Genomic DNA, 27,734 nt, shown 5'->3' on the forward strand with positions numbered 1-27,734 from the left:
AATTAATTCCACGAAAATTGTGTTGCATAATCTACTATAACATAAACGTCCCCAGAGGATGGACTGCAACGAATTTGATAGTAAAAAAGAAATCCTAGGACCGGGAGTAAAGATAAGAGACCATCCGTTTATTCAGTCCTCTCTTTCTACCACGGCCTTCCCTTCTGATGATGGGTAACAAGAGCAATTTGTTACCATTGCACTTTCTACCTTTTTCTTGACTCTTCCTTTGCACGATCAACAGAAAACTCATCTGTGTTGTGGTGGAGGAAAAGAATAATACGAGAAGATACGAAATTTTCTTGAGCATGCGCTTTCAAGGCGAAAAAGGCCCCTTTGCCCCCCCCCCCCCCTTCTCGTCATCTCGGGCATGGCGCCAAGATTGGCTACTAAAACCTCACATGTTTGGCCTCTGGATTCACACCAGTTGGCAGTAATTATTCAAATTGGAAGAGGAAATAAACAAACCCATGCATATCATGAAATGAATGTAATATATATATATTTTTTGGTTTTGAAATATTAATCCACCAAATAGGCTGTTCCAATTTTCCACAGAAAATTAATTAGTATGATGTGATATTTATTATTTACAATTTACTATTTTCGATTAAAGTTATACATTAATTCCTCGTTAAGGCGTCACCCCGGTTGAGTAGTCATTTTTTTTTCTGTCCCGTCCAACTTTCATATATAACAATGTTCATACCCTCGTTTACTCGTCGCTAATTCCTGTTAACGCGTCACTGTGGAAAAGTTTGAGAGAGAGAGAGAGGAACATATTATTTCTATGGTTCCCTTTAAAGAACTAGCTTAATAACATTATTGCCATATGTTCAAAAGTGACCATAAAAGCCTTACGTACCAAATTAGAACAGCTCAAGTAACGAAAGAACGCTGATAAGGTCAATTAGCCAACTAGTAAACAAAAGTTATTGAAACGTTAGGGACTGTTTGAGCGGGACCTGATTTCTGCATGGGCCCCACTAATTTGGTGTTTCAAATTTAAACAAAATATCTTTGTTGAAGAACCAGACATTTTCCTCTTATGATATCTGCTTTCCCCCCCCCCCCCAAAGTCAAAAATAAGCCATTTATTCGAGATTACCCTGCAGTTCTTTCATTAACTACAAATGAAGAATTCAAATCACTGAAAGCAAATGGCATGTGTGTAAAATTGGTTTGTGCAATACATGTAAATCTGTTGTGGAAAAATTCTAACTATTCTAGCAGATGCTCTGATTAGTCTAAATTAAAAATTATTAGTAAAAATCCTGAATGCACCAGTGCATTTTATCATAAGTTAAATACCAAAAACTCAAAAATGTTAAAAAATTCGATTTTTTTCCCTCTTGTAATCTATAAATTTTGTTAATATTGTGATTTTAATTTATATTTCAATAAATTTTATATTACTTTGAATTTATACGTTTTTCACAATATTGTACATTGAAACTGACGGCACTTCGCTTAAGCTGTCATGATTTTTCGATAGCGTGAGTGAGGACTTATCGAGGTTGTACAGAATTTGAGTCCTCTACCTTTCTGGAAATGTCTTCCTACCAATTTACATGCTTACTCACGAAAGTGAAAACAGTAAGGAATCTGACCTCCACGAGTGCCCCAATGCACCTTTGAAGCCCCGGGCCGTACACGGGTAAACCAATACGTTAACCATTACAGTGACACTGATGATATATCTCGACTAGCTAGATGTTTTTATTTCAGCACACTCACAATAATGAAATACCTCACCTCCTTAAAGCACTCTTATTTCGGCATTGACGAGCCCAGATACTGCGTTGTTCTTTCTTTTACAGTGTCAAGCATACTCTGCATCCCCCATTGTGTACGAACAATTTCCGGTGAGTGGAGTCAGCTTTTCTTAAAAGTTCGATAACCGAAGGATCATCATTTGATCATTTTTGTCGCACCACGGTCATTTTCTGCACACGAGGGCTAATTAGACCGGGACCTACAATTTAGTGCCGATTCCGAACGGCAGGCTTGTTTTTCATGCTCATCGAGAGGTTGGTGCGCTAACCCCTCGATGGGGGACTCCCTGCGGTAGGTATAACAGAAGGATAATGACAGTGTTTTTTTCTCTCTCCTTCGAGGTAGTGTAGGAATATGCGTACAGTATAAATGGTAAAAAACAGCCAGAGTTTATTTCCTTTCCTTTGTTGTTTTTTCTTATTATTTTCGAAGTGGGGGGGGGGGGATATTGTCAGCTACACTAAATTGGGGAAAAATATTTTTATTGAAAAAGTGCAGCATTTCACAGTGGGTTTATTGATTTCCACTATGGCAGGAAGTTCAGTAAAATTTCAATAACCGCTTAAAGGGCTAAGACAATCCTGCATATTGTAAAAATGACATTTGGGCTTTACTAGCCAAAGATTTGCTCTGTTCACTGAAAACCATGAAAGAAACATAGTGGCGTATATTTGAGGCCTCATAATGTATCTTCACCCTTGACTTTTTCTGAATTTACACTTCCTTCTCCTTTGGCCTCTTCTAAGTACCTCCTTCATAGAGGAAATTGCATACAACCATTTTTTGGAAGAGTTGTCCTGGTATCTAGATATGCCACCCCTATGGCAGCGGCACACGCAGGTCCTACTTCCAAAGGGCGGCACGTTTATGAATTGAACAGAAAAAGGGTATAGGGAATCTCTTCCAGAGGAATTTCGAGGTGCTAACCTTAAAAAAAGTAGCATTTTCAGTTGAAATAAATTGATTATATATATATATATATATATATATATATATTATCTGATATAACGGTATTTTCTTTTATCATTTTGAATTTTCTGATCACCTTGGAGAGAACACGAGTCTCCTTCTGTCCTTTCTCACAAACGCCCAAGCCAGATTGAGTTCAACACAGGTCCGGCTGAGCTGTGATTGTTTTTCCCGTTTCTGAGTTAAAGAATTTCTATGAATACAATAATGCAGGGATTCTCAAACTGTATGCCACGGTTCCCTGATGCGTCGCCAACCTCCGTCAAGCTTCTGCCCTGCAACAATACATAAATAAGTGGAAGTTAAATTTTTAAGAGCATCATTGGTCTAAGAATATGAAGCTGCACTGGGTGGAAAATTTTCTGTTCCAACAAAAAATTAATTAAATTTTGCTATAACTTCAACCCCCTCAAAGTTGGGTAGGGCGTTAAATATTCGACTGTACAGGCACGTAAAAAAAAAAAAACCCTTAATACTCTCCTGGTTATCACGCTTTCCCCTCCTCTTAAATGTAATTATTCCATGTCATCGTTTCTCAACCTTTCTGATCCTAAGGACCACACATTTTTTAAATAAATCGGCAGACCCTTAATTTAAAAAAAAACGTGAATATTATTAACATTAGTTGCATACAATTGAATAATTTCATTTTAATTTAATCAGAATGAAATTTTCAAGTCTGCCTGCGGTTCACCTGTGTCTTCTTCACGAGAAACGCCGTTCTCTATAACCCTAATTATTCTTAATACTAATTATCCTAATACAAAGAAACCACGTATTCATGTCGGCTGCTTCACTATTCTCATGTCGGACGGTTTTACCTGGGATAAACCAATTTCCATATTCTGAAACCGAAGAAGAGTTAAAAGATGTGATTTAGAGTTGAATGAGAGTTTGTCAACGAGAAAAAATATATAAGAATATTATATACTTTTCCCAATTCCTCTTTTCTATCTTATTATTTAAAAACACACTGAATACTTCAACAAACAATAACAAAATTTAACTATCGTTATTTCTCATATTTTCTCGCCTTCAATATCTATTGAAATGGAGGAAACAATTATATTTATATATTCCAGTAAGTCATTTTTTTTAATCAAGGCACTTCAGTCTCAGTATTTTTGCCGAGATTCTGCCATATTTATCATAGGGAATATTATGCAATAACTCACAGACACTGAGAAGTTGAAGAACAAAGAAGTTGGCTCGATATCCGGCGATATTTTCATGGTTTCTGGATGCCAACGGGAAGCCTATTTCCCGATTACAGTAACCCCTTCCACGTTGCCATGTAAAAGAGATGGGTCTGCCTCAGTCAGTGGTTATCCACCTCTCGCTGTGATAAGACGCGCAGCCCACGTTTTAAAAAAAGGACGCCTCTTTTTTTTATAATTTTGTCTCTCATTCCTCAGTCTGAAGCCTCTCACGTCCCCGGTTTTTTATCCCCTCCCCCCTTAGATAACATTATAGTAAATTAATTAATGTGTGCAATTTTGTTGTCTATTCGGCATCCATTTTGCCGTTCTTATAAAAGAACGAGAGGATCAGCTGATGATTCAGTTGATTGCGATACCTGAAGAGAAGTCAGTCACTCCACGTAAAGATAGAACTCGGTGTCATTCTAGGGTCTGTCTTTTTCTAAAAAAAATTCTTTTTTTTTCTGTTCCTGCATCTCTTTTTCTTGTTGTTTTAGCGCTTTTCCATTCTGTACATTCCCCCCGGCGAAACTCGCTGCTAAAATAGTTTCGTAAAGACGGAGGTTTCATTCTATAATTGACGTTTTCGAAGAAAATACGGTTGTTTTGAAGTTAGTTTTTTTTATATATTTTTTGTCACTTGTTCAGTGTGTACGTGTGTTGTGTTTTTGACATGTGCTTTTGTGAAGGTGCTATTTGAATATGTAGTCCAAGAATTTGTTTTGGACATTGAAGCATGTTGCGCTCCAACATGCGTGAACATTTGGAGAGCGAGAAACTTTCCGTAATGAAAGGTATGGTGATGTTTATATTCGCATACATTAAAGTCTTTTAAAGAAATTTCATGCTCACAAAGTATGGGAATTAATTTTGTTTGTAGAAATCATTTATATAAATAAATTAGATGCAGATATAATCAAAAACTAATTTCCTTATGTAATATTCGATATATCAATCCATCGAACAATACTTGAAAATTTTTTGGGTATTTTATATAAGCAATATTTACACTTTGCAGGTGCTATTATGCATTAACTTTTTTCATTAAACACTCATCAGTGAGGTAACTTTCAGCATTTTTAATAAATATAATTAAAATGACCTGATATATTTTCCCTCCATATCAACAAAAATGTAGAAAATAAGTGTCGAAAGATGAAAAAAGACATTATTATTTTTAAATAATTTTCTGTATTTGGTTCTTTTGCATTAATTTTATTAAAATATTATAACGTTATTTCGTAATCAAAACATAAATGAAAATTTTATCAATATTTTAATGTCTTTTTGGAAGGATTTCAAGTGTTTTAGTCACCAAAGAGTAAAAAAAAGAAAGAACTCAGCTACCGTTTTAATTTCACGTATGGTCCTCAAAAACTGTTTTCTATCAAAATATGTTTCCTGAAATTTCGCCCTAGTTCTCGCTTTCCCAAATTAGATTATCAACTATTTGAATATGTTTTTCATAACCTGCATTCATAAAATATCTATTGAAATCAAATCGATGGTTTGAATTGTACTTCATTTTTCTTATTCAACGAATATGCTCAGAGCAACGAATGCAAAAAAATAATAAAGGTAAATAATTTTAAGTTAATTAAACGGCATAAAATAATTCAATATCCAAGCAAAATTAATTAAAATTAGTTGGGTTTGTGAGTAAAATATGCTATTTAGGTTTTCTTCATGATCATTCATTGTTATAGAGGAAAAATTGACTCAGTAATAATCTTGTTCCTGATATTGATACTTTTTACATGATATATTCTACATGATTACGTTATGGAAATTAAATTGTCTGAGTAACCATAGACATGTCAATAATTAATAAACTTTGCAATTAATGGTCGTAATGCTTATCACTCCCATGGTTCTTAATTATAGACTTTTAATAAAAAATTAGGTACCTATTCATGTCAAACTCATTCATTCCAACGCTATCCACGTTTCAATAGGATTTCGTTCTCATTAACTTAATATTATTCGTTGATTATTTAATTTGTTTACACGAAAAGGCATTACCCGTATATACGCAACCTAAACAAAAGATAATTCCATTTACTGTGGAAACTATAATAATAAGCTCTCACGATACTGTACAGTTGACGTACACATATGTTTATTGAATGACCTCTTTTGGAAAACATGTTCACATGTAGCTTCAAAGCTGCTTAGAATAATAATATTTTCCCGGAAAGATGTCAAGACTTATGTCGTAGCATCACGCGTGATCACAATGCCGAGCAATACTGATAGCCACACCCCTCGTGGCTATCCATAAATGAGTCATTGATGAGCCTTATAACTAATATCACGCCCGTTATTGAGTTTTAGGTGATGCAGCTGATTAATGTTCTTCAAAGTAATAGAAAATATTATGATTTTTACCCAAAAATGCTTAGCTTTGCACATGTACAAAAGATTCTTTAAACGTTCATAACTCAAGCCAATTTGAAGATAAAAAATTCCGAATGGCTTTTGCATATAAGGTAAGCTCATATTATTTTCATTTTATATTTTGAATTTGCTCGTAGATGTCCCAATTAACGAAAACAACTCTTTGTTTGTTGCAGAGCATGTGCGGCTGTGATTTCGCTAATTTGTAAAAATATTTTATTTGCTTTCTTTTTAAATTTGAAGTTTTGTAATCCGAATTTTTTTTATTATGTTTGAACCCGATTGTGTTGAACCACAAATTAGGTAATCATGAGAAAGTAATTTACTTCACGTTATTTACTTTCTGTGCAATTTTTGAGGCTTTGCAAGTCTTCAATAAGGATCTGCCTAAGCAGTATAATCCGAGATAGATTTCTTTTAAATGGTTTTTCCGAATTTCAATATGTGTCATTAAGAGACTCATTCATCACCCCTGTGTGAAATAAATTTTTCAGAAATGACTTTAAAAATATTTCTTTTTTTTTAATTGCAAATACAAATCAAATGCAAAAACAAAAATCTGTGTCGATCCGTGGATTTGTTCTTTCAAAAGAAAAGAAAGAAATAATCAATTGTAGTGTTAAATGTATACAAGGAAAAACACTTTCGACGCGATTTTCTCAGATTTTCAACTCATTGTAAGGTAAAAGAAAAACTACTGCATCGAAATTTTTGAAATTTTGCAGAAATGTGTATTCAACATGTGTTAGTAAAATCAACCTTCGATAAAGCAACTGACCAATGGGAAGTATTTAAAAAAAAAATGTGTCAAATTCAGATTTTGTAAATTTACCTTCTTTTAAAAGTTTAAAAATGCTAACGAATAGTCGGATATCAAAGTTTGAGTTCCATTCCGCTAACACATGTCGAATAAGCAATTCTGCAAATTTCAAAATTTTTGATACGGTAGTTTTTTTTACCTTATGAATGAGCTTAAAAACTGCAATCTGACAAAATCACATTGAAAGTGTTTCTGCAGTTGTATGTATTTAATATACTATAATTGATTACTTCATTACTTATTTTGAAAAAATAAATTGGCGGATTGACACAAAATTTTTTGCATTCGATTTGCACAATTAAATTAAATATTTTTAGTCATTTTTGAATAATCGATTCCGGGGGTCGTGGCACCCTTAACTATGAAAAAAATTATCAGCTCGAAAAGTAAAATTGAACATTAAAGGGTAAATACGGCGAGTGAGTTTCCTCGGAACAAAAGATTGCATCAATATATTTTTAAGAAAATTATGATCGTTAATTATTAAATCACCTAAAAATTTTCATTTTTAAAAAAATATATATAAAAATGATTCTCTTAGAAAAAATAATTTTTAAGTTCCTCTAAAACGAAATTAATTTTTCCCCCTCCAATTTTTATGCAACCTATATATGGTATTTAGCCCGAAGCAACATTTTAAAAATGCGTACTTAATGAACATTTCCTCGAAGTTGAATCTTAATTTTTGGCGTCATTAACAGCGAAGGAGAGTTTTTATCGTTCTACTGTCCTTTGACCTTAGCTGATCATTAAAATCAAAATTTCAAATTCCTTTAATTTAGTTTCGCTTTTTTTAATTTTGAAGCATTATTATTCAGTTATTGCGTGAATCGAAGTTTTAATTAAAAGATTATGATGATTATAGGTATTGGAATTTAATTAGAGAACTTTAAAAATACCGTATATTTTTTATCCATTCTTTTCGGAACTGTTAATAAATGTAATATATTATTATCTTGATAAATATTTTAGCTTTTATTTATTCGTTGTAATTTAGTTCGATAAGTGGTTAAAACTTAATATTAGATTAAAATTATTCTGGATTTTTTTTCCAGTTTCAACGAGAGTATTGCAATGAACTAAGTCATGTAATTGTAACCAAGTGAAGGTTATTTATTACGATCATTATTATCAATGAAATGTATTTAACGCAGTGCAATTACCGTATTTCAAATCACCGTAGCCGCTAATATTTTTAAAAACTTGCAGTGCTTACTTACTGGCCAATAAGAGTTATTGTATAAAATTCAAATATCGGATAATCATATTTTTTTATTTATAAACATTCAAGTATTTATGTTCTGAGCATTTACTGATGCATTAGTATTAACAGTGAAAATAAATGCATATGAAAGTAATTTTTCACTTCTGAAAGGTGTGGTATATACTGTTATGAGACGCTTACGTTGAGCTCAAAAATATATTTTGAGGATTATTTCTTATTGCGGGGCGGGACTTCATTCGAGAGACGAAAATTTCGCGATATACATAAAATTAAATGCAAGCAGACCTTCAACACGATACTAACATGAAAATTCAGGCACTCGACAATTTTTTTCAAAATATGGAAGACAGATGGCATCGTCAGTCAAATATTCACTGAAAACTCCCAGGAGGAATGTTTAGAGGTGCATGTACGGTCAAGCATATTTACAGTAACCATATCTCTTGGCCTAAACTCTGAGCCACTCATGTTTTTGAAAACGTAATTTTGGAAGCTAACGTTGCTTTACACTTACAGAGTCCCTACGTTAATTATTATTTTATAGCTCAATTCCTAGTAGACTACGAACTGGCACCACATGTATTAGTTTGTGGGAAATATCATAGTTGTGGTTTGTGTACCAGTTTTTTTCATGGGAATATTTTTTCGATGGAAAAGTTCAAATAACAACTACTGCATTTCTTTGCTATACGCTTCACGAAAGTGAGCGTCGCTGTCGAAATAAAAACCTTCGATTTTTTTTTTCAAAGTAAGCACCGAATCGATGTATTCACCGGATTTTGGTAGGATAAAATTAAATTTTCACGTTTATACATTTTCCACTCTACAAAAAAACATTTAAATACTGTTGAATTAGGTCTGAGCGTATGCAAAAAAATTATTGATGCACGTCAATATTTGCTAGTAGACGTAGACCGGAGAAAAAAAATGAATGCTTAAAATTGAATTCTACCCATCTCTCAAGAAATACAGCATCTAGTTTATCAGTGTGTGTAAGAGGACATTAGTCAGTAAAATCTTATTCAAGGCTTGCTCTACTGATGATAACAGGTGCAAATGGGCATAGATGGGTGGAATTCTATTGAACAACTTTAAGCGTAAGACAATGCCAAAAAAAACAGACAAGATACACAGACAGAGAGAATGTCCATTGTGTGTATGTCTAGAACCATTGAGTTAGGAATAACCAAAGTCGCGCTGGCTTTGATTTTTTTTTTTTTTTTTAATGCTCATGGTATTGCTGAATTGGCTGGATTTCTTTCTTTATTCTTTCTTTGACAACGTTAATGCACAGGGCATTATTGGAGCCTCAAACACGTTACGACAAAGATCACGTCCTTCTCATCATCATCTTGGTGCCAAGTAGTCAAAAGTACGGCAGTGGCGTAACGATCCAGTCGGTGCTGTATATACAGGATGTGCAGGAATGATCTTTCTTTTCCCTTCCTTTCATACGAAGGAGAGAAAAAAAATGACATAAATTTCTTACGCACAAGCATTTCGGAACATCACGAATAACATGTAGAGAGAATTGATGTCTTCCCAAATTGCGTGGAAAGTTTCTTCTTGAGGCAATGATTCAGAATTTCATCCTCATGCATACATATTGTACATTTTCCTCCTTGGTGTTGAATAACAATGGGAATATACGGCATACGAAATGCTCCGAAAAAATCGTAGTGACCCCCCACAAAACTATTCTAAACAAAACCATTTTCCATAACCACGTAAGAATGTAGACGGACGAACATGCATTTCTGTTTCTTCAAAATGTCATGTAAGAATAAAAAAAACCTACGTTATCTAAACTAACAAGTCCTTGAGCTTCATAAACTGGAAATGAAAAAAAAAAAATTTAAATTGTTCGTACACGCTTTTTTTCAAGTTTACATAACGAGAAGCGCATGTTTATTGAACCGAAATTCGTGGATATACAAAATACGAAAAGGCAATGAAGCCTTGCGTTGCTTTTCAAACGTTGGCTGTTGACAGTCTGCCGGCAGATCATGTTGGATTGATCTCGATAGTCGTTGATTAGAAATAGGGTTTCGGCTTTACTATCAATAAAATTTGTTGGATTTTATTTGATATGCATATGACAGCTATTTCGGGGACGAATCAACAACGTGACAAATTGATCATAAACCCACATTATACTGTATACCTACCGTACTGTTCTAATATTCTGTAAGCACCGTTCTAATATTTAGGCATCATCTATCGGTGGTCGCATCAGGTCGATATAGAAAGAGGGTTTCGTTGCTGTTCCGTGGGATTGAACCAACACCACGAATAGAAGGCCTCGCAAGAAGCTCATGATGTGCAGAGGCTTACTTCTATAGGTGGCGTTGACTGAACACGTGGAGGGGAAGGTCGCCTTCATGGAAAGCATCTTAGCATTGCGCCACTCACGACCCCTCAGTTGCATTCTTTGTAATGACGTATGTACTGACAGACTATAAGACGGGTTTTTCAGCGCCTCAACTAGGGGTGAGAGCAGGCTGATGTCCCGGATGCCGGGCAAAAGGGGAGCTGAATTCACCTCCCTTAGTTAATTTGTCACAGCTGATAGGGTGGGAGGTGGCCAATACATGTTTGCCGCGTAGGACGAAGTGGCGGGCCTGGTGATATTTACCTCAATCTTTTCGTCTCGAAAATTAGGAGGTAGTCCGATATAAGAGCAAAAAGACATCGTGTATATTTTTAGATGGTAAGCCGCAACTTATGATGTGCTTGCAAACCCCTCATCCCAGCTCCATCCTTTCCTATTTAGAATTCTGATTTGGAAATTTTACTATTAGAATATTTCGGAACTTTCTTCGAAATTTTATGTGGGGTCACGAACAGCTCATGTGTCTTAGGCCGGCTGATTACGGCATAGATATAAGATGATCATTATATTATACTAGCTATAATACCCGGCGCTGCCCGGGTTTTTTTTAATGAAGTTTTTTGGATCACGTGATATCTCCCTCTTTCTTTGAGGGACATGCAAACCTTGTCCAAATTGACCATTATGACACCTCCTGCGCGACTCATGAAATAAACAAATCTAGATTTAAAGAAACGTAGAAATGAAAATATTTCTTTTCCTTTTTTTAAGGGGCGCTAGGTATTTCGATCACCTCCCGAACTTCAGGGGCCCCTTGAACTTCATCTGCCTGTTTCAGCTTCCAAAAATGCTTAGTTAAAGCTGTGAAATTTCTTCGATGTACTTTATGGGCCCATATAATTAATTTTCAAATATCTTAACCAACACATGAATTTATGCAGTTCAATATCAAAAGACAATACGGAGTCATTAATTTTCATGCATGAAAAGATATAAATAAAAAGTTGAAATAAATGTCATTGCTTGGATATCCAACTGAAAAGTAGGTCCGGCTAATTACTTCATATTTAATCTCCTGGCCTTCGTATATCTCTAAGCGAACTCATTATTTCAAAAATCTAGAATTTTATACAATTTTTAAAATTATTGATGTGGTGGAAAACCCCACAGAAAATTTCCGCATTTCTACATTAAAATCGGCAATTTTAACACTGATTTCTATGAGGATCATCCTTTGACTGACCCTCAAAGTGATGCTGAAAATGTTTATAGCATCTATTCAAAAACTCTCATTACTGGGAGGATTGAAAAAGTGGCAAACCCCATTACAAAGGCATAAACTATTATACATATAGTAACAGGATTAGAGAACCATTGTAAAGGCATATACACGACTGAAACTCATTGCTAGGGAACCACGGTAACCAAAGTAAACGTTCGGAAAGGGATTGTTGAGGCCCAAAAACCATTGTTGCCCGACAGTTTTTTTGTCCATTTCGGGCATTTGCCCTGCTCTAACGAACTTTCAAAGTAGACCCGACTTAAACGATAGGCTTATCGTTTAACTCGGGTCCTATTTGGTATATATGAAAAATTTGTTGACGATCGATGTGAAATTGTAGATTTGTATATAGAACATACAGGCAGACACACAGAATATCAATTATATATATAGATCAATGACATAATCTATGTTAATCTTATGTCTATGGAATTTGGACTTTTGTATTGGATGATAAAAGGTATCATTCCATACGGAAGAGAATTTCGCAGAATTTTTGAGCACGAACAACGATCCCCTTACTACGAGCAACAAATGCTGAACGTAATAGTCATACATGACTCCTCAGAGTCCTCAACTGGCAAAGGTAGAGGTTACTCGTTAATCATACTACCACACAAAGCACATAATTCCTTTGCATAAAAATTTCAACATTTCATCAATTTACTGTATATTTCACAGAGTTTTCTGTATGACAATGATTTTCCCAAATCAGCATCTGAATATTTTTTTTTTAAATCTTTTTACAGGTAGATATTAGTTCAACTAGTCCCCTTAAAAGGACAGATGAAGACTGAAATGAAGATTCTTGATTAATAAAGCAGAAAAGGAAGAAAATTATGTGAATATACCATCTCATATAAATTCCCAATTTAACCAATGAAACATATCTTGTATTGCTTATGGAACATTCTCATTCACCACCTGAGCCTTTCGGTACCTCGCGACAAAACATGGTGAAATACAAGGATTCAATTAAATACGTAATAAAATGAACTCTTAGATTGAAAACATTTCTTATTATGAATAAGCGTCATATCAACGAAACAAAGAAATCATGCTACCATGCCTTGATTATTTAAGGGATAATAAAGCGTCTATTTTCAATGCAGATGTATTTTTTCGCCTTATGATTTTTTTTACCAGCGCTTTCTTATTATACTGAATTCTTTTTTGGATGCCTGAATTAATAAGGCTACAATAGCACTTAGTGAATATGCGTCAAATATTTACGGATAATATCAAATAAAGCGTTAATATATTCGAGGAAAAACCATCAGACATGGTCTTCATGTCGTCAGTTTCACACCTAAGATGGTCGAGGACTTGGCATCAATGACTCGGTGGACATCGGAAACAACAGAGGTGTTTACATAGAGACACCTCCACACACACACTCACACACACGCGTGAAAATACAGGGACTATCATCGTAGAAATACAAGATGGAAGGTATCGAAGACAACGGAGCGGTGGACTTGACGGAAGAAACCATAATAACGGATCCGGACATACTGTGCCTTAGAGATAGGAAATGGTGGTGTTTCCTGTTGTCCAGCATATTCACTTTTCTCGCGGGTCTCTTCATAATCCTGCTGTGGAGAGCGTTCGCTTTCTTGTGCTGCAGGAAGCGGAGCTCGTCTCCGCAGAGCAAACTCAAACAGACTGATGTCAATGCCAAGGCTGGTGGAGGAGCTAGAGAAGTCACCGAGATAGGATTCATGACTGAAGCTAAGGACTGGGCTGGTGAACTCATATCTGGTCAGTCGACCACTGGTCGTATATTGGTGAGTACCTTGTCCATATATTTCTTACTCTAATGATAGAATCTATTAAACCATGACTTTCTTGGTGTAAAGTTATATTCTTACAGAAAATTCATCTTTTTGAATCTTTGTTGATATAAGCATGATTTCAATTATGAATAAAGTATTCAAACTACGCTTTCATTTTAGATATAGTATACGGGCTGTTTCACCTTAATTGACCAAAAGGAATATGAATATTCTGTGGCCCATTTTAAAATTCAACAAAAATATGAAAAGTGATCAGCAAAAAGAATGAAATTTATCTGTGATAGCTGAACTCCAAAAATAATTATTTGGGGAAATACAAAAATTTGAATTTGCATATGGCTCCCAAATCTAAAAAATGACAATTAGTAAATTTTGCGCCTTTCTCTACGAAACTCAAAGAAATTTATCCGTAAAATTCGTCAAGATATTGATAATCAAAGCTTTATATATTTGGCACTTTTCAAAGAAAATTTTTCTGAGTCGATTTATCCTTCGAGGAGCCTAATGGGGAACATCAATAAATTTGTGTTTGTAAAAATGCTAGACTAGCATTACAAGAGTAAATTTCGTCTTTTCAGCCATTATAATGGATGGAGTTTATGATTAAAAGGATATTGTGAATATTTTTATTATAATTCACTTACCTAAATGAAAGCAGAGAATAATAACTAGAATTATAAAGCATAATAAAGCGTGGTATTATACATGGGTTATGAAATGTGTTGAAAACTTGTATAAATCGTTGGAAATGTTAAATTTGAATAGTTTTACTTCTTGATACGAATTTCCTTGGATTCAATTTAGAATAATTCATGAATAATGTGTGCGTTTCTTTTCATTGTACGGAAAATCCTTCTTCGTAAATATTTATTTATTAATTTATTTATTCACGTCTCAACAGGCAAGGATTGCCCAATTACAGAGATGGACAAGAGAAGAGAAATACAAAAACGCAAATACAACAAATTACAAAAAAAAATCTTATACGTTATAATTGTCAACAGTAGAGAAATAACCATTAAAATATTTATTCATAATTATCCTGTTCATTCAAAATAAACGGGTTTTTTTCCATCTTAATATTTCATTTATTCATTTTCTTTTGTGTTTCACTTTTTCACATACTAGTTAGTCCCCTCCAAATACCGTGAGATAAGAAAAACTAATATCTCGGTGGATTTTGATCCAAATTTTACGATATAAATTTTTTTTAATTCATTGAGCAAAGCGCAAGATTTACTAGTTGGCATTTTTTTTTAAATTGGGAGCCCGTATATAAATTTTAACTTTTTGTATTTCCCCCAATAATGATTTTTGGGCGTTCAATTATCACAGAAAAATTCCATTCTCTTTGATGATCCTTTTTCTTTTGAATTTTAAAATGTGAACCGTAATATTTATATTCCTTTCTATCAATTGTGGTGAAACGGCCTGCATGTATTGAGAAACAATATTTAGTTTTTCATTCGGCTCCCTCTGTCTATTGATTTCCGATTAAAATTACTGATCCTGTCTCTTCTGAGCCCAACAAAAGAAAATCCCATGTTTGTAAGGGCAATATTAGCTGAGATAATTGAATTCAAATCTCTAACAATGAGAGAAAGGATAGCTTATTTTAACTGGAAAACTTGTGAAAAAATTGTAATACGCTTTTGCAATTGCAGTTTGTTGGAACATTTCTACATTCTGAGATGTTCCCTAAACTTTCAATCAACTTACAAACATGGAATTTTTGTTGGACTCAAAGAGACAGAGCAATAACTTTCTAATTTGAAGTTGTAGGACAGAGGAACCTTATAAAGAATTAAATTCTGTATCTCAGTACGTACAAAGTGCATAGGAAAGTTCCTGTATCCTGGAATAATTCACGAACCGACTAGAATCATACTTCCAATTAGAAAAAGTGTCCAAATAACTCCAAACTTCACCATAGTTGAATATAAACGAATCACCGTAACGAATATAATAAAAAACTTTGCATTTATCTCATAAATATTTTTCAATCATTAATGAAATTGTACACTCCTTAAGTAATTGTCGAAATATGAAATCCTCGAGAAATCAAAGTTTCCGCTAATTTCTCCAGAGAGAGAGAATATATATATTCATCCGCATATCGGTAAACTGAAGATAAAATGGGTAAATTTCCAAACGAGAAATTTTCCAAAATGAAATATCTTTTTCGTCTTTGATGTCAAACGGAAGTATGAAGAAATTGAGACATATATATATATAAGGAAGAACAGAATAGTTCTACCGTCGAAAGGAAGCCCTCTTTCGTTTCGCCCTTAATCGGATTACTTGGCAAAGACTCTTGAAGTTTGATCTCGTTTGAGCGCTCACATCGTTTCCACATCAAATATTTGATCAAGCGACGTAACTAGATCAACCATGACACCAGATGTTGGTGACATCAGCGCAAACATCCGTCAGAAGTTTTGGGAGTGAGATTGGGCATGAGACTGTGTTTGTAGTTTTCGCCTTATAAAGAAGATACTCCAAACGCTTGGCTCAATCATCGCAAAAAGAGAAAGTAAATTCAAGTTACAATGAAATCAGTCGAAAAAAATATATACAACATAAAAAACTCGTATCGTTTTTGTATATTTATTTTCTAAAAAAAAAGGGTTTTTTTTATCGTATATTGTGAATTTCTCGGAAATATTGATTTCTCAGCTTCAATGCGAGGATTTTCTGTAATTTTAATTATAATGTGGTAAGAACACACGTTATTCTTCAATTCGTATATGGTTCATAGAATGTGCTTCTCCATATTACTTCTTATTTAAAAATTTCAATGCTTCTCATCAAGATGCGCCACCTAACATCGAAATTTTAAACTTGATTTATCTTTCATTGCTAAATAAAATCCGCATTCATTAAACGAAATTTGATACAAACCAGGTACTAAGACAACAATTTTCTCAAATTTTATACATATATATATTTTGAAATTCTGGTCATTATATATATATATATACAGGGTGATTATAAAAAAACTATCCCGACATATGGGCCCCTAACTATCATACCATTCACAGAAACTGAATGAAATTTTGGCATAAGGTATTTTGATGTATGCGCTCAAGAATTATATGGAAAACAATATAATTCTTGACACTGTGGTTAGTGTCACTCTAACAGTTACGGTTACAGTGAGAAAATTTCGAAAATATCAAATGGCAACACCAAGTTTTTTGTATTGGAATGTGATCTCCATTGTGAAAAACCCTAAATAGCGTTCGAACGGCAACTGTAACATGAAAATCACCGGCGCTAGATAGGCTAAAAGTGAGGACAATCAATGAGGACAGAGAAGCAGCATAAAATAAAGCATTTTATTGTGTTTCACAAATTTTCCACATGACCTTGTGGAGAACTAATCAGGCTGGGATCTCAGCCGAAGAAACGGTGTGACGAATGAAACGAACATTAATGCTCTGGTGCACGGCAAAATCCTTTTTACTTTTTCCTTGCCTAGCTCCGGGGATTTTCGTGCTACAGGTGCCATTCCAACGCTATTTAGTGTATTTCAGTATGGAGATCGCATTCCAATACAAAAAACTTGGTGTTTCCATTTGATATTTTCGAAATTTTCTCACTGTAACCGTAACTGTTATAGTGACACTGTTGTTTTCCATATCATTCTTGAGCGCATACCTCAAAATACCTTATGCCAAAATTTCATTCAGTTTCTGTGAATGGTATGATAGTTAGGGGCCCATATGTAGGGATAGTTTTTTTATAATCACCCCGTATATATTTAACTTTGTGCATAAGTAAAAAAATAATGGATTTTGATGGATGGTAATCATACTTTTGATCGATCGATCCATTTTGACTTGTGGGATCAAATAACTAGTGAAAATAAAAGCATAAACCTATTTCAAGACCATGGACACACATGTAGATTTTTGGGTGATAAATAGTTATTTAAAAAAAGAGAACTCTCTCGTGATCCGATTCCGTAACTTATCTTAACGACTCAACAGCTGTCAATAAGGCTTTTTCGTCCAGAATTTGATCGGATAAGTCGACTCATTCCCATTCTGTGCTAATTTTCTACCATCCATAACACGCTGTGGTGTGTAAATTACCGGGGGGAAAAATAATAATAATAATAGCTCTTCATACATTGCTGGAAAAAAAATCAATAAATTCTCCATCAATGGCATTTCCTCACGTGTGATTTCTACGGTTTCGACTCGGGAAAAAAACAAGAGAAAAGGAGGAGGCATAAAAAAAACGTGTTCTTTTCCATCAATACAGGAAAATCGATAATACGTACGTCGGTAATTCCGTGATATTTGGCATTATGTGTGTTTGTTATTTCGCAATTTCCCCATAATTTTTTTTCGCCTGTATTTTTTTTATTTATTTCGACGAAATGAGTGCTTGCTTCTTTTCTTTTTTGGTTTCCTAACTAGTATCTGGTACGAAGAGTTTTGATGATCGGTTGCCAAAGGAAACGATTCTTGCATCGGATCAATTCAATGGTCGAGGTCTCCTCCTCATGCGCAAACAATGACCTAATGCGCATTCTCATAAATATAAATGAATCGACAACAAACGAATTAATGCTAACATAATTCACTTATGCCATGCATATTGTCTTCCTCTTCCATGATTGGCATGTCGGACGGACGCGAAATGCATATGTGATGAATGACATCCCTAATGGGTGGCATTCGGCATCGGAGTGTCATGCGAATGATAAATTATCGAATCGCCACATTCAGGGAAACCAGCAGAATAATGTGAAAACAATACCTGTGAATATGTATAGTGGCAATGATGGTAATGGCTCGTACCAATGGTGACGGACAGTCGACGGAAACTTCTGTAAAGAATCAAAGACTGATCATTAGTGCAGCAAAATAAATAGATTTAACAACGTATGGGGTGGAGATATATTAAAAGCTTCTCTTGAATTACTCTTTCCTGTGTGTTTTGAAATACAGACAACTTATTTTTCAAAATTTCATTTAGTATCTCTAAAGCCGGGTTCACACTTGCCTCGCAAAGCAATTCGAAGTGACGTAAAACCAGTTTTGGAAGGGTAGCTACGCAGAAAATTGACCATTAAAATAGCCCGCGCCGTGCCAATTACACTTCAAAATTGGTTTTACCGCAGTTTGAAGCTGCGTAGCGCTGCTGGTGTTGAACCGGCCTTAGTATTCAACTGCGGCGTGTGACTAGTAGAAATATGTTTTCTCACTCCCGGGAGCCAGTTCATGGTAGACTAAGCTTGTGAATGTGAAATTCAAACTGGTATCTGGCTAAAAAAGTTTTATACTCTCGCTATAAATCAATTCAAGGCTCCTTGAAACTAAGAGATAGCGAACCCCTGACACCTGGCAAATATAATTCTCCATATGGGGTTCCCTGGAGGACCATTTATTTTCTCTAGGAAAAAAAGAAAGGGGAAAAAGTAATATTTGGATCCTACCCCAGGGAGAACCATTCACATCTCGCGAGCAGCAATTTAGTGCCCTTGGGGTTTATAAGAATTATTTTACTGAAATTGTAATTATTCCATTGAATTAAAACATTTATACACATAGGACATACATGTATGCACAAATATTTATGGCAGCCGTTCCGATTAACAGTTTGCGCGAAAAAGAGGCTGACAACTTCATTGAAAAATAGAGTTTCACAATGCCCGTATTCACTACCATATCATAATGTAGATATACATTCTCAAAAAATTCTGCGACATTTTCTATTTGAAACTAAAGGTTGAGTCATCCGCCACTTTAGAGCGCAAGTATGACATCAGTAAATCGCTTTAGCCAATAGCTGCTTCCTATTCTACCTTTCTTTAACGATTAGGAGTCTCTTGGAGTGGCAAAACCAGCTTTTTATGCAAAACTGGTGGACGATGAGTACACCCACGTTTCCAGTCGTTTTAAAACAGCTTATTGCTAGTGCTTACGGTAGACATTGTATACTAAAAACTATTGCGCATAAATCCAAATATCTTTTTGGTCGTACTATATGTTTCTCTATGACAGTATCCTTTGCAAACAACTGAAGGTTTTCAAATATGTCAATTTTCGTGAAACAGTATGTGGTTCACAAAAAATTTCAATATTTCATCTTAAAACCATCTAAAACACGATAAATTATAAATTTCCTGTAAAATGAAGTTCTTAGTTAATTGCAAAGTTGATACTATATGAAATTCTGTGAGAACTGTTCATGAAAAATAAATTTTTTCCGAAATTGATTTTTCGATTCAATGAAGTAACGAAAACACGAACCTTTCAAAAATGTGTTTCAGAAGTATTTATTGAATTCAAAATGATTATTATGATTACTGTATATGTTACTGCCACAGCCCGAAGTGCGGCCGATTTTTTGGCCAAGAGTTTCAAATTCCGTATTGCCAAAATGATTCATACATTGGTCGGCCATTTCGCGAAGTGGCCGGAGATTCCTGGCTAAAGCTCGATGTGATGATGTGAGATGGTGCGGTATAGGGGCCAAATACATTTTTTTCACGTGTGATGCATGACTATATGTATATAGCAGCTGTGTTGGATTAGTCCCACGTGACGAAAGAGAAAAAAAAAGTGAAATTTGAGAGAAAAACTATACAAAGAATTATAAAAACATATAGTTTATTCTTCCAAATTTTGGGAAAAAATTATCACCGCATCGTGACTGTGGTTTGATGGGTTGCCGTCCATGATGGGTCCAACTAAAGAGTTATAACATAGTTATCACGAAAAATACGCTAACTTGACGATGATCCCGAATCATACCTTTCGATATCGGACTTTGGCCAGAGATCACGCGGCCACTTCATGAACTAGCCGGCCAATATCAATTGTGTTGGAACTTACTACCCTCCGGGGGTAAGTTATTTTATTTATATAACTTACATTTATCCTGTGTACAATACCAACACTCCGCTAAAAAAAGAAAGGAGGTGTTCTTAAGAGAAGCGCTCTTCTTTTGGGGTGTTTAACAGTACTTTCATTACACTGCACATACGATAGAGAACCCCAAGTCCTATTTCAATAAATAACAAATATTCACTCAATAAAACACGCAAGCTCCATAGAAAGACATACTAAAAATAATCTTTAAAAGCGGCTTTCCTGTAAAATTTCCCTTTTGTGACACGACTGCCCTTTACCTCCGGCATACAAAGTTATGAAAATGTCGGAAATGTTGAGCATTTTCCACATAATGCACTTTAGAATTTCAATATTATTCAAAAATGAGTTTAAATTTTAAAAAAATAAATAATGAATTTATTTATGCGAGTATACTTCGTAAAAGTAAATTATTTATTTAAAAATTTAAAGCAATAAAAAATTTGTACGCGTTCAAATAAATCATACCTGTATTAATTCATTGTTGGAGTGTTCGAGTACAAGTCGGCAAGAGAATCGAAAAAGAAAATTATTACTGTTTCTGATACAAATACTTGATATCAATCCTTGAAGAAAATTTATTAGCAATGGAAGGATATAACGACCGGAAATCACAAAAGCCGCTAATATAACTCACTTTCGTATCCGTTTCCGGCACCGGAGTAAAATAAATTGTGAAAGAAAGTCCTTTTTTCCATTCAAAAAATTACGGAGTTTAACGTTGAGGGGAGAGCGCTTTTATTTTCTGCAATATTTAATGAAATAACTTGATAAATGCAATGTATTGGCCTTATGAAGGGGGAATATGGTGAGCAATTTTTTTTTGCATTCTTGACAGGGGAAGTGGGTGGTAGTTTAGCGCCCTTGTATACCATGATATCGGTGGATTTTTCAAGATGTTGGTTTTATAAGATAAACTAGCTATAATACCCGGCGCTGCCCGGGTTTTCTTCAATGAGGCTTTTTGGATCACGTGATATCTCCCTCTTTCTTTGATTGAGGGACATACAAACCGTGTCCAAGTTAACCAATATGGTAACTTCCTGCGCGACTCATGAAAGAAACAAATCTAGATTTAAAGAAACGTAGAAATGGATAGTGTTTTCACCCTTCTTTTAAGGGGCGCTAGGTATTTCGATTGCACCCCCCCCCCCCGACTTGAACTTCAAGTTATGCATCTGCCTGTTTCTGCTTCAAAAATGCTCCATTAAAGCTGTTGGATTTCTTCGATGTACTTCACGGGCCCATAATTAATTTTAAAACATCCTAAACTATATGAATTTATATATGCAGTTGAATATTAAAAGACAATACTGAGACATTAATTTTCATTTTTCGTGTTCGAGAAGATATATATATATATATATGTCCATAAAACATATGGATGTCAAATACAACCAAAATGCAGCGATCCAATATAAATTCATATACCACGGAATAAAAACTAACATTTTATACTATATAATACAAAGATTAAGGTTATCTCTTATCCAAGATGGATAGCTTCTCAATTTATCCCAATATGCTTATCATATTTATTTTTAAACGTGCCGGTTGTGTTAGAATTCACGAGATGTTGAGGTAATCTCTACTCCCTTTATTGAAATCCTATTAAACAAAATCTGAATGTTGTCTATTTTTGCGTTGCGAACCTCTCAATCTATAGCGCAAAACAGTTTTGATACGAATGCGGGCCGCGAGCCTGGCACCCAGACCGGAAGAGGTACAAAAGTCATAGTGGGGTATTATTGAATTTGTCTAAAAAGTGCCTTTCAGACGATACCATTGGCTTCTATTTGCGAACCTCTCAATATATAGCGCAAAGCAATTTCGTTGCGAACGTGGGCCGTGAGGCTGGTGCCCAGACCGGAAGAGGTGTATAAACCTGTATCATTGGATTAGTGCTAACGAGATCTACCCGAAGACATCAAAAGCATTGATTCTGAATATTAATTGAGATATGACCGTGTTAAAATTATTTCGTCATTCAACTTTTTGCGAACGCACCCAGTATCGCATATGATTTAAAAAGACGTCTTCACGCAGCACCTCCTAGAGATAGAAGGCCTGTGCACTGTGTGCCATAAATGTCATTCAGACTACCTAGCAAGTTTGCCACATTTTGAAACACAGCATTGTATTTCATTTCTTCTTATTTTGGCTTAGAATCTTTCTGATTGGCTCACAAATACCGCATAGTGATTGGAAGTGGGACATAGAAATCGCCAATTTTTAGCCCGATCATTTCTTTTCCTCACAGCGATGATAATGGTGCGAGCAGGGAATTTTTTTTCCCCCCCGAATATTCTGATGGAAAATGGACTACTTACTCACGTCACAAGCAGACTGCGGAGGTCTTCTATATCATGAAGGTGCTGGTTCACGTCAAAAAAAATCGCTATGACACCACAACCTGGATATTGTCTCTTACTAGACCATATCAGAGTCCCGTTGTCGAAGCAGTTGATTTACGGTGTATTAATATACTCCTGTTTAGTGATTTTTTTCATCCCCTCATATAATATATTTTTTCTATTGTATATTTATAAGACAGAGAGAAAGAAAACAAATGGGGGAACGTGAGAATTCAAAGACGTGCACTTATCTTTTATCCCCTTCTATTCCTAACATGCAAACAAGGAAACCAGTTTTATGTAGATTCATCGCCGGTACTTCAAATACAGATCATCCAAATTTTTTGTCAAAATACTGTTCGTGAAGGAGTTAAATGTTAATTCATCGGACCAGGATCAAATTCTTACCCCCCCCCCCTTCTTCTTGTCCAGCCCATAGAGCTGATGGTGTAATTATAGACAGGCTAGCAAAGATGAATGTGTATTTAGTGTAGGTCAAGTGGTCATAGTGACGGACTCGCATCGTGAGAGCTACAGGCCTGTAATGGTGCAAATAGTCAATCATTACACTTCTTTTCTGATATATAGATGGCAGCACTGAATAATCAACACACCATCACATACGCACTCAATGTGTTGTACACACACACACATTCCTGGCACAAATCAATTGATAGTAAATTGCCCATGGTGATAGACCGGAGTTGTGCTCGGTTTGAAAGAAAGAAAGTGTAAATCAGTAACTGACTTTTGGATCGTTTCCACTCCCCCCCCCCCCCCCACTTAAAGAAATAAAGCATTCTTTTAAATTAATCAGCAAAATATCATGTGCCAATAGAAAAAAACAAATTATCACAGAATTCATCATTCAAATTTAACCCCTCGCTTTACAGTAAAATTATGTGAAATAATCCGAAATGATTGAATGACGTCTCCTCATCTAAGAATGTGAATATGGATATTTCCATATAAAAAAGCTTATTATTATATAATGATATTTCCCCGTATTCGTTCTCGAATTTTATCCCGATCGAAGATCCGTATTTTATTACATGAGAAAGAACCGGTGATACTTGTCATCACGCGATCGCCTGTTGCCGGAGCCACGCAAACGTTTGTGTAATCATCGTTTCGATGAAAAGCTTCATTCGTTGCCATATAGCCCTTCCATTAGTCCAGGAGATTGCAACACCAAATTGCCTTAGGAGACCATTCCTTTCAATTTTTGTTTTTAATTCAGCAGAATACGATTCCACTAGTTTTTACGTTTTCAAACAAAGCCAAAATTTTGTAATTAGTCGTTACCCACATAGTGTTTAATATACAAATTGTGTGCATATTTTCGATTTGTTATGCTTGTGACTAAAAAAAAGACAAAAACGTAAATACGATTTTTGTATACCTCTCTCGTTTTTGTTACGTTAATAATTTTAAATCTGGAAGCAGATTGCTCTTTTTTGTGAGGGCTGAGAGTGATTTTTGGGAGGATTCACGTAATTTTCGGAGTGATTTATGTGACGACAAAGTGATTTTCGAGATTTTTTGGTTCCCTATACCGAATTTGCTCGGCCTACTTCATTTCAGAGAAGGGAGTAAATACCATCATTAGTTTCATGCCCTTATGCAGTCAATGCATTTAGATTTTGCAAAATTCTTGTACCCCCCCCCCCCCTCACCATGTTTCACTTTTTATAATATTTATGATCTAACAATTGCTTCTCCAAAACTTTTGCATATTTTTTCCACCAAATGGTTTTTTTTCTTCTTAACTTGACTATAACACAACAAGTACAAACTGATGCAAGAGATACAAAAGATAAAAACAAAAGAAAAAATGGCACAAAAAGGCAAGAACAGAAACAAAAACAAAAAAAACACACCTAAATGCATAGATTAGGGATATTCACAGATTAAGACCCCAAAGGACCAGGGTGTCCTCCCAGTAGGTATAAAAAAAATAATCAATTGCCTGTTGGCACACGACTATTCATTTTTCAAGGATTTTTTTAAATTTATATTATTAGTAAAACAATCGTTGACCTTTTTTAGTTTAATATATGTAGTGCAATGAACAGTTAATAGCAAAAGTCATGTATACATTTGCACATCCTATCTTATTAGAGTAATCAGTAATGCATATACAATTGCCTTTTTTTTCCCCCACTTTTTTGATCGATATATAAAATTTGAAATATGCTCATCCAAGGGGTGAGAAACAATATATTTGCAGTGTAAAGATCGACTTCAGTATGTATACGTAAAATGGTCAAATTCCAAAAAACTCAATTTCATACTGTATGCATTAACAGAAAATATCAATAATATTTAGAAAGAACAAAAACTTTTTGACAATAATCAAAACGATATTCATCAATGCATTCAAAAAAAATTACATGTTCTTAAAAATTACATTCTATTTCTTTACAACGTTATTCATTTATTTAATAGGGCGCAGTAGCCCAGGTCGATAAGATACTCGCCTAAAATGCCAAAGGATTTTTAGAGGTGTCGTGAGTTCGATACCCCGAAACTCTCCTAACACAGTGGTACAGCAGAAACGGCGACATCACCACAGAAAAAGATTGGGAAGTCCCACACCGAGGGTCGCACACCAACCTCTCGGTGAATTTTATAAGGGAAAAATTTCAAACGCTGCCATTTGAAATCGGTAATAAATTGTAGGTCTCGGTCTAATTATCCCTCGTGTGCAGAAAATGACCGTGGTGCGACAAAAATGATCAAATGATGATTTATTTAATATTTCTCAATTATTTCATTTGCGAATTTTTTCAGTTATTTTTTTAAATAAGGTAATCTTTCACGTTTTCCAAGAAATGAAAATATTTTTATCTACTTTTGATGTGTATAAACTACGCTCTAGTTTTATTGTAACGTGAATCTTTTGTAACTTCCCTCCATTGTTCGAAGTTAACAAAGACCTCGCATTTTCCCTCCAAAAAATATCTCAACATCAATGTCAGGTATGCAAAGATGAACAAAAAGTAATGTGTGAAAAGAGATGCAAAGAACTTGTAGACACACTATGCATTTTTAAATTTATTTCTCTGCAGTCAGTACCGGTATCTCACACACACATACGCACAGTAGTGTCAGAAGCTGAAAGAAACAAATTTAAACGTGGTGACGTTGGCACTTGGCAAAGATCAGCGCATGACTTTATTTAACATCCAGAAATAAAAAAAAAAAAAATTACCTTTTTCACAGACTGGAAACGTGCACTGAGCTCAGTCCTCTCACTCGCATAATAGTAACAGAAGCTAAAAAATAAACGACGGGAAAAGAAACAGGATGAACCGAGGTGAAAAACAGTACGGTTTCCAAAGTTTTCGCAAATAACCCCAGTCTCTAGGGAGATTCAGTTCATGAAGGAAAGGGTTTTCTATGCCTTCTATATACCTTCGAGAATTTCAGCCGCATCTTGTATCTAGTGTTCCAAGTTCTCTATTGATATTTTTTTTTATCTTAGCATAAAACACACACAAAAATCTCTGAATATTTTTCCGTTCACAAAGATTCAGATGAGAAGAATACCGTTAGATTTAGTTTAAGCCCATAGGATACGGTTTAAAGAAATTTTTTTTATGTATATATACATACGTATATATATTAGCTATAATACCCGGCGCTGCCCGGGTTTTCACAACGAGGCTTTTTAGATCACGTAATATTTCCTTCTTTCTATGAGGGACATACAAACCGTGTCTAAGTTGACCAATATGGCGACTCATGAATTAAACAAATCTAGAATTAAAGAAACGTAGAAATGAATTTTTCCCCCTTTTTTAAGGGGCGCTAGGTATTATGCATCTGCCTGTTTCTGCTTCAAAAAATGCTTAATTAAAGCTGTTGAATTTCTTCGATGTACTTTACGGGCACATAATTAATTTTAAAACATCCTAAACTACATGAATTTATGCAGTTGAGTATTGAAACACAATACTTAGACATTAATTTTCATTTTCGTGCTTGAGAAGCTATAAATTAAAAGTTGAAATCAATGTTATTACATGAATGTCCAACTCAAAAAGTAGGTCCAGCTAATTACTTCATATATAACTTTCTCTATCTCTAAGCGAACTCAATATTTCAAAAATCGAGAATTTTATAGTTTTTGAAATTATTGATGTGGCGGGAAACCCCACTAAGTTTACGCATTTCTACAGTAAAATTTGAAAATTTTAACACTGATTTCTATGGGGGATCATCCTTTGCCTGACCCTCAAAGTGATGCTGATGATGATTCTGCCTCATTACTGAGAGGATTAAAGAAGTGGCAAATCATTGTAAAGGGTCTGTGAAACGCATTGCTAGGTAAAGTAAAAATAACCAAAGTAAACATTCTGAAAGTGGTTGTTTAGGCCGAAAAAACATTGCTGCCTGACAGTTTTTCACTCACATGGGCATTTGCCCAGCGAGTTCTGACGAACTTTTAATGTAGCCTATCGTTCAAGTCGGGTCTCATTTGGCATATATGCAAAATTTGGCGACGATAGATCTAAAATTGTAGATTTTTTATAAAGAACACACACACAGAGAAAGAGAGATAGACAGACAGATAAACCAGATTTATTTCCCGAATAAAATCTCAGGCCAAAAAAAAAAAGACCTAACCTATTTCATTGCACTTACTATGCAAGTTTCTAGAGTAAGTTTTGTGATTTAAAGTTGTTCCTATT

At 34.8% G+C, this 27,734-nt stretch overlaps 1 protein-coding gene across 1 annotated transcript in view; it reads left to right on the top strand.

Moving 5' to 3' along the window:
- Positions 1–4,079: 4,079 nt before the first annotated feature.
- The window catches only part of LOC149064675 (calcium-activated potassium channel slowpoke-like), a 245,649-nt gene continuing 221,994 nt past the window's right edge, over positions 4,080–27,734 (top strand). The window contains exons 1-2 of the mRNA XM_089255428.1: positions 4,080–4,738; positions 12,750–13,787. Of these exons, the coding sequence (XP_089111554.1) occupies positions 13,446–13,787 (342 nt within the window). The 5' untranslated portion in view covers positions 4,080–4,738; positions 12,750–13,445. The remainder of the gene's footprint in view (positions 4,739–12,749; positions 13,788–27,734) is intronic.

The sequence above is a fragment of the Pholcus phalangioides genome, unplaced genomic scaffold (assembly GCF_987345545.1).
Source record: "Pholcus phalangioides strain wild (caught in Gottingen) unplaced genomic scaffold, Ppha-v1.0 ptg000042l_1, whole genome shotgun sequence".
Lineage (NCBI taxonomy): Eukaryota > Metazoa > Arthropoda > Arachnida > Araneae > Pholcidae > Pholcus > Pholcus phalangioides.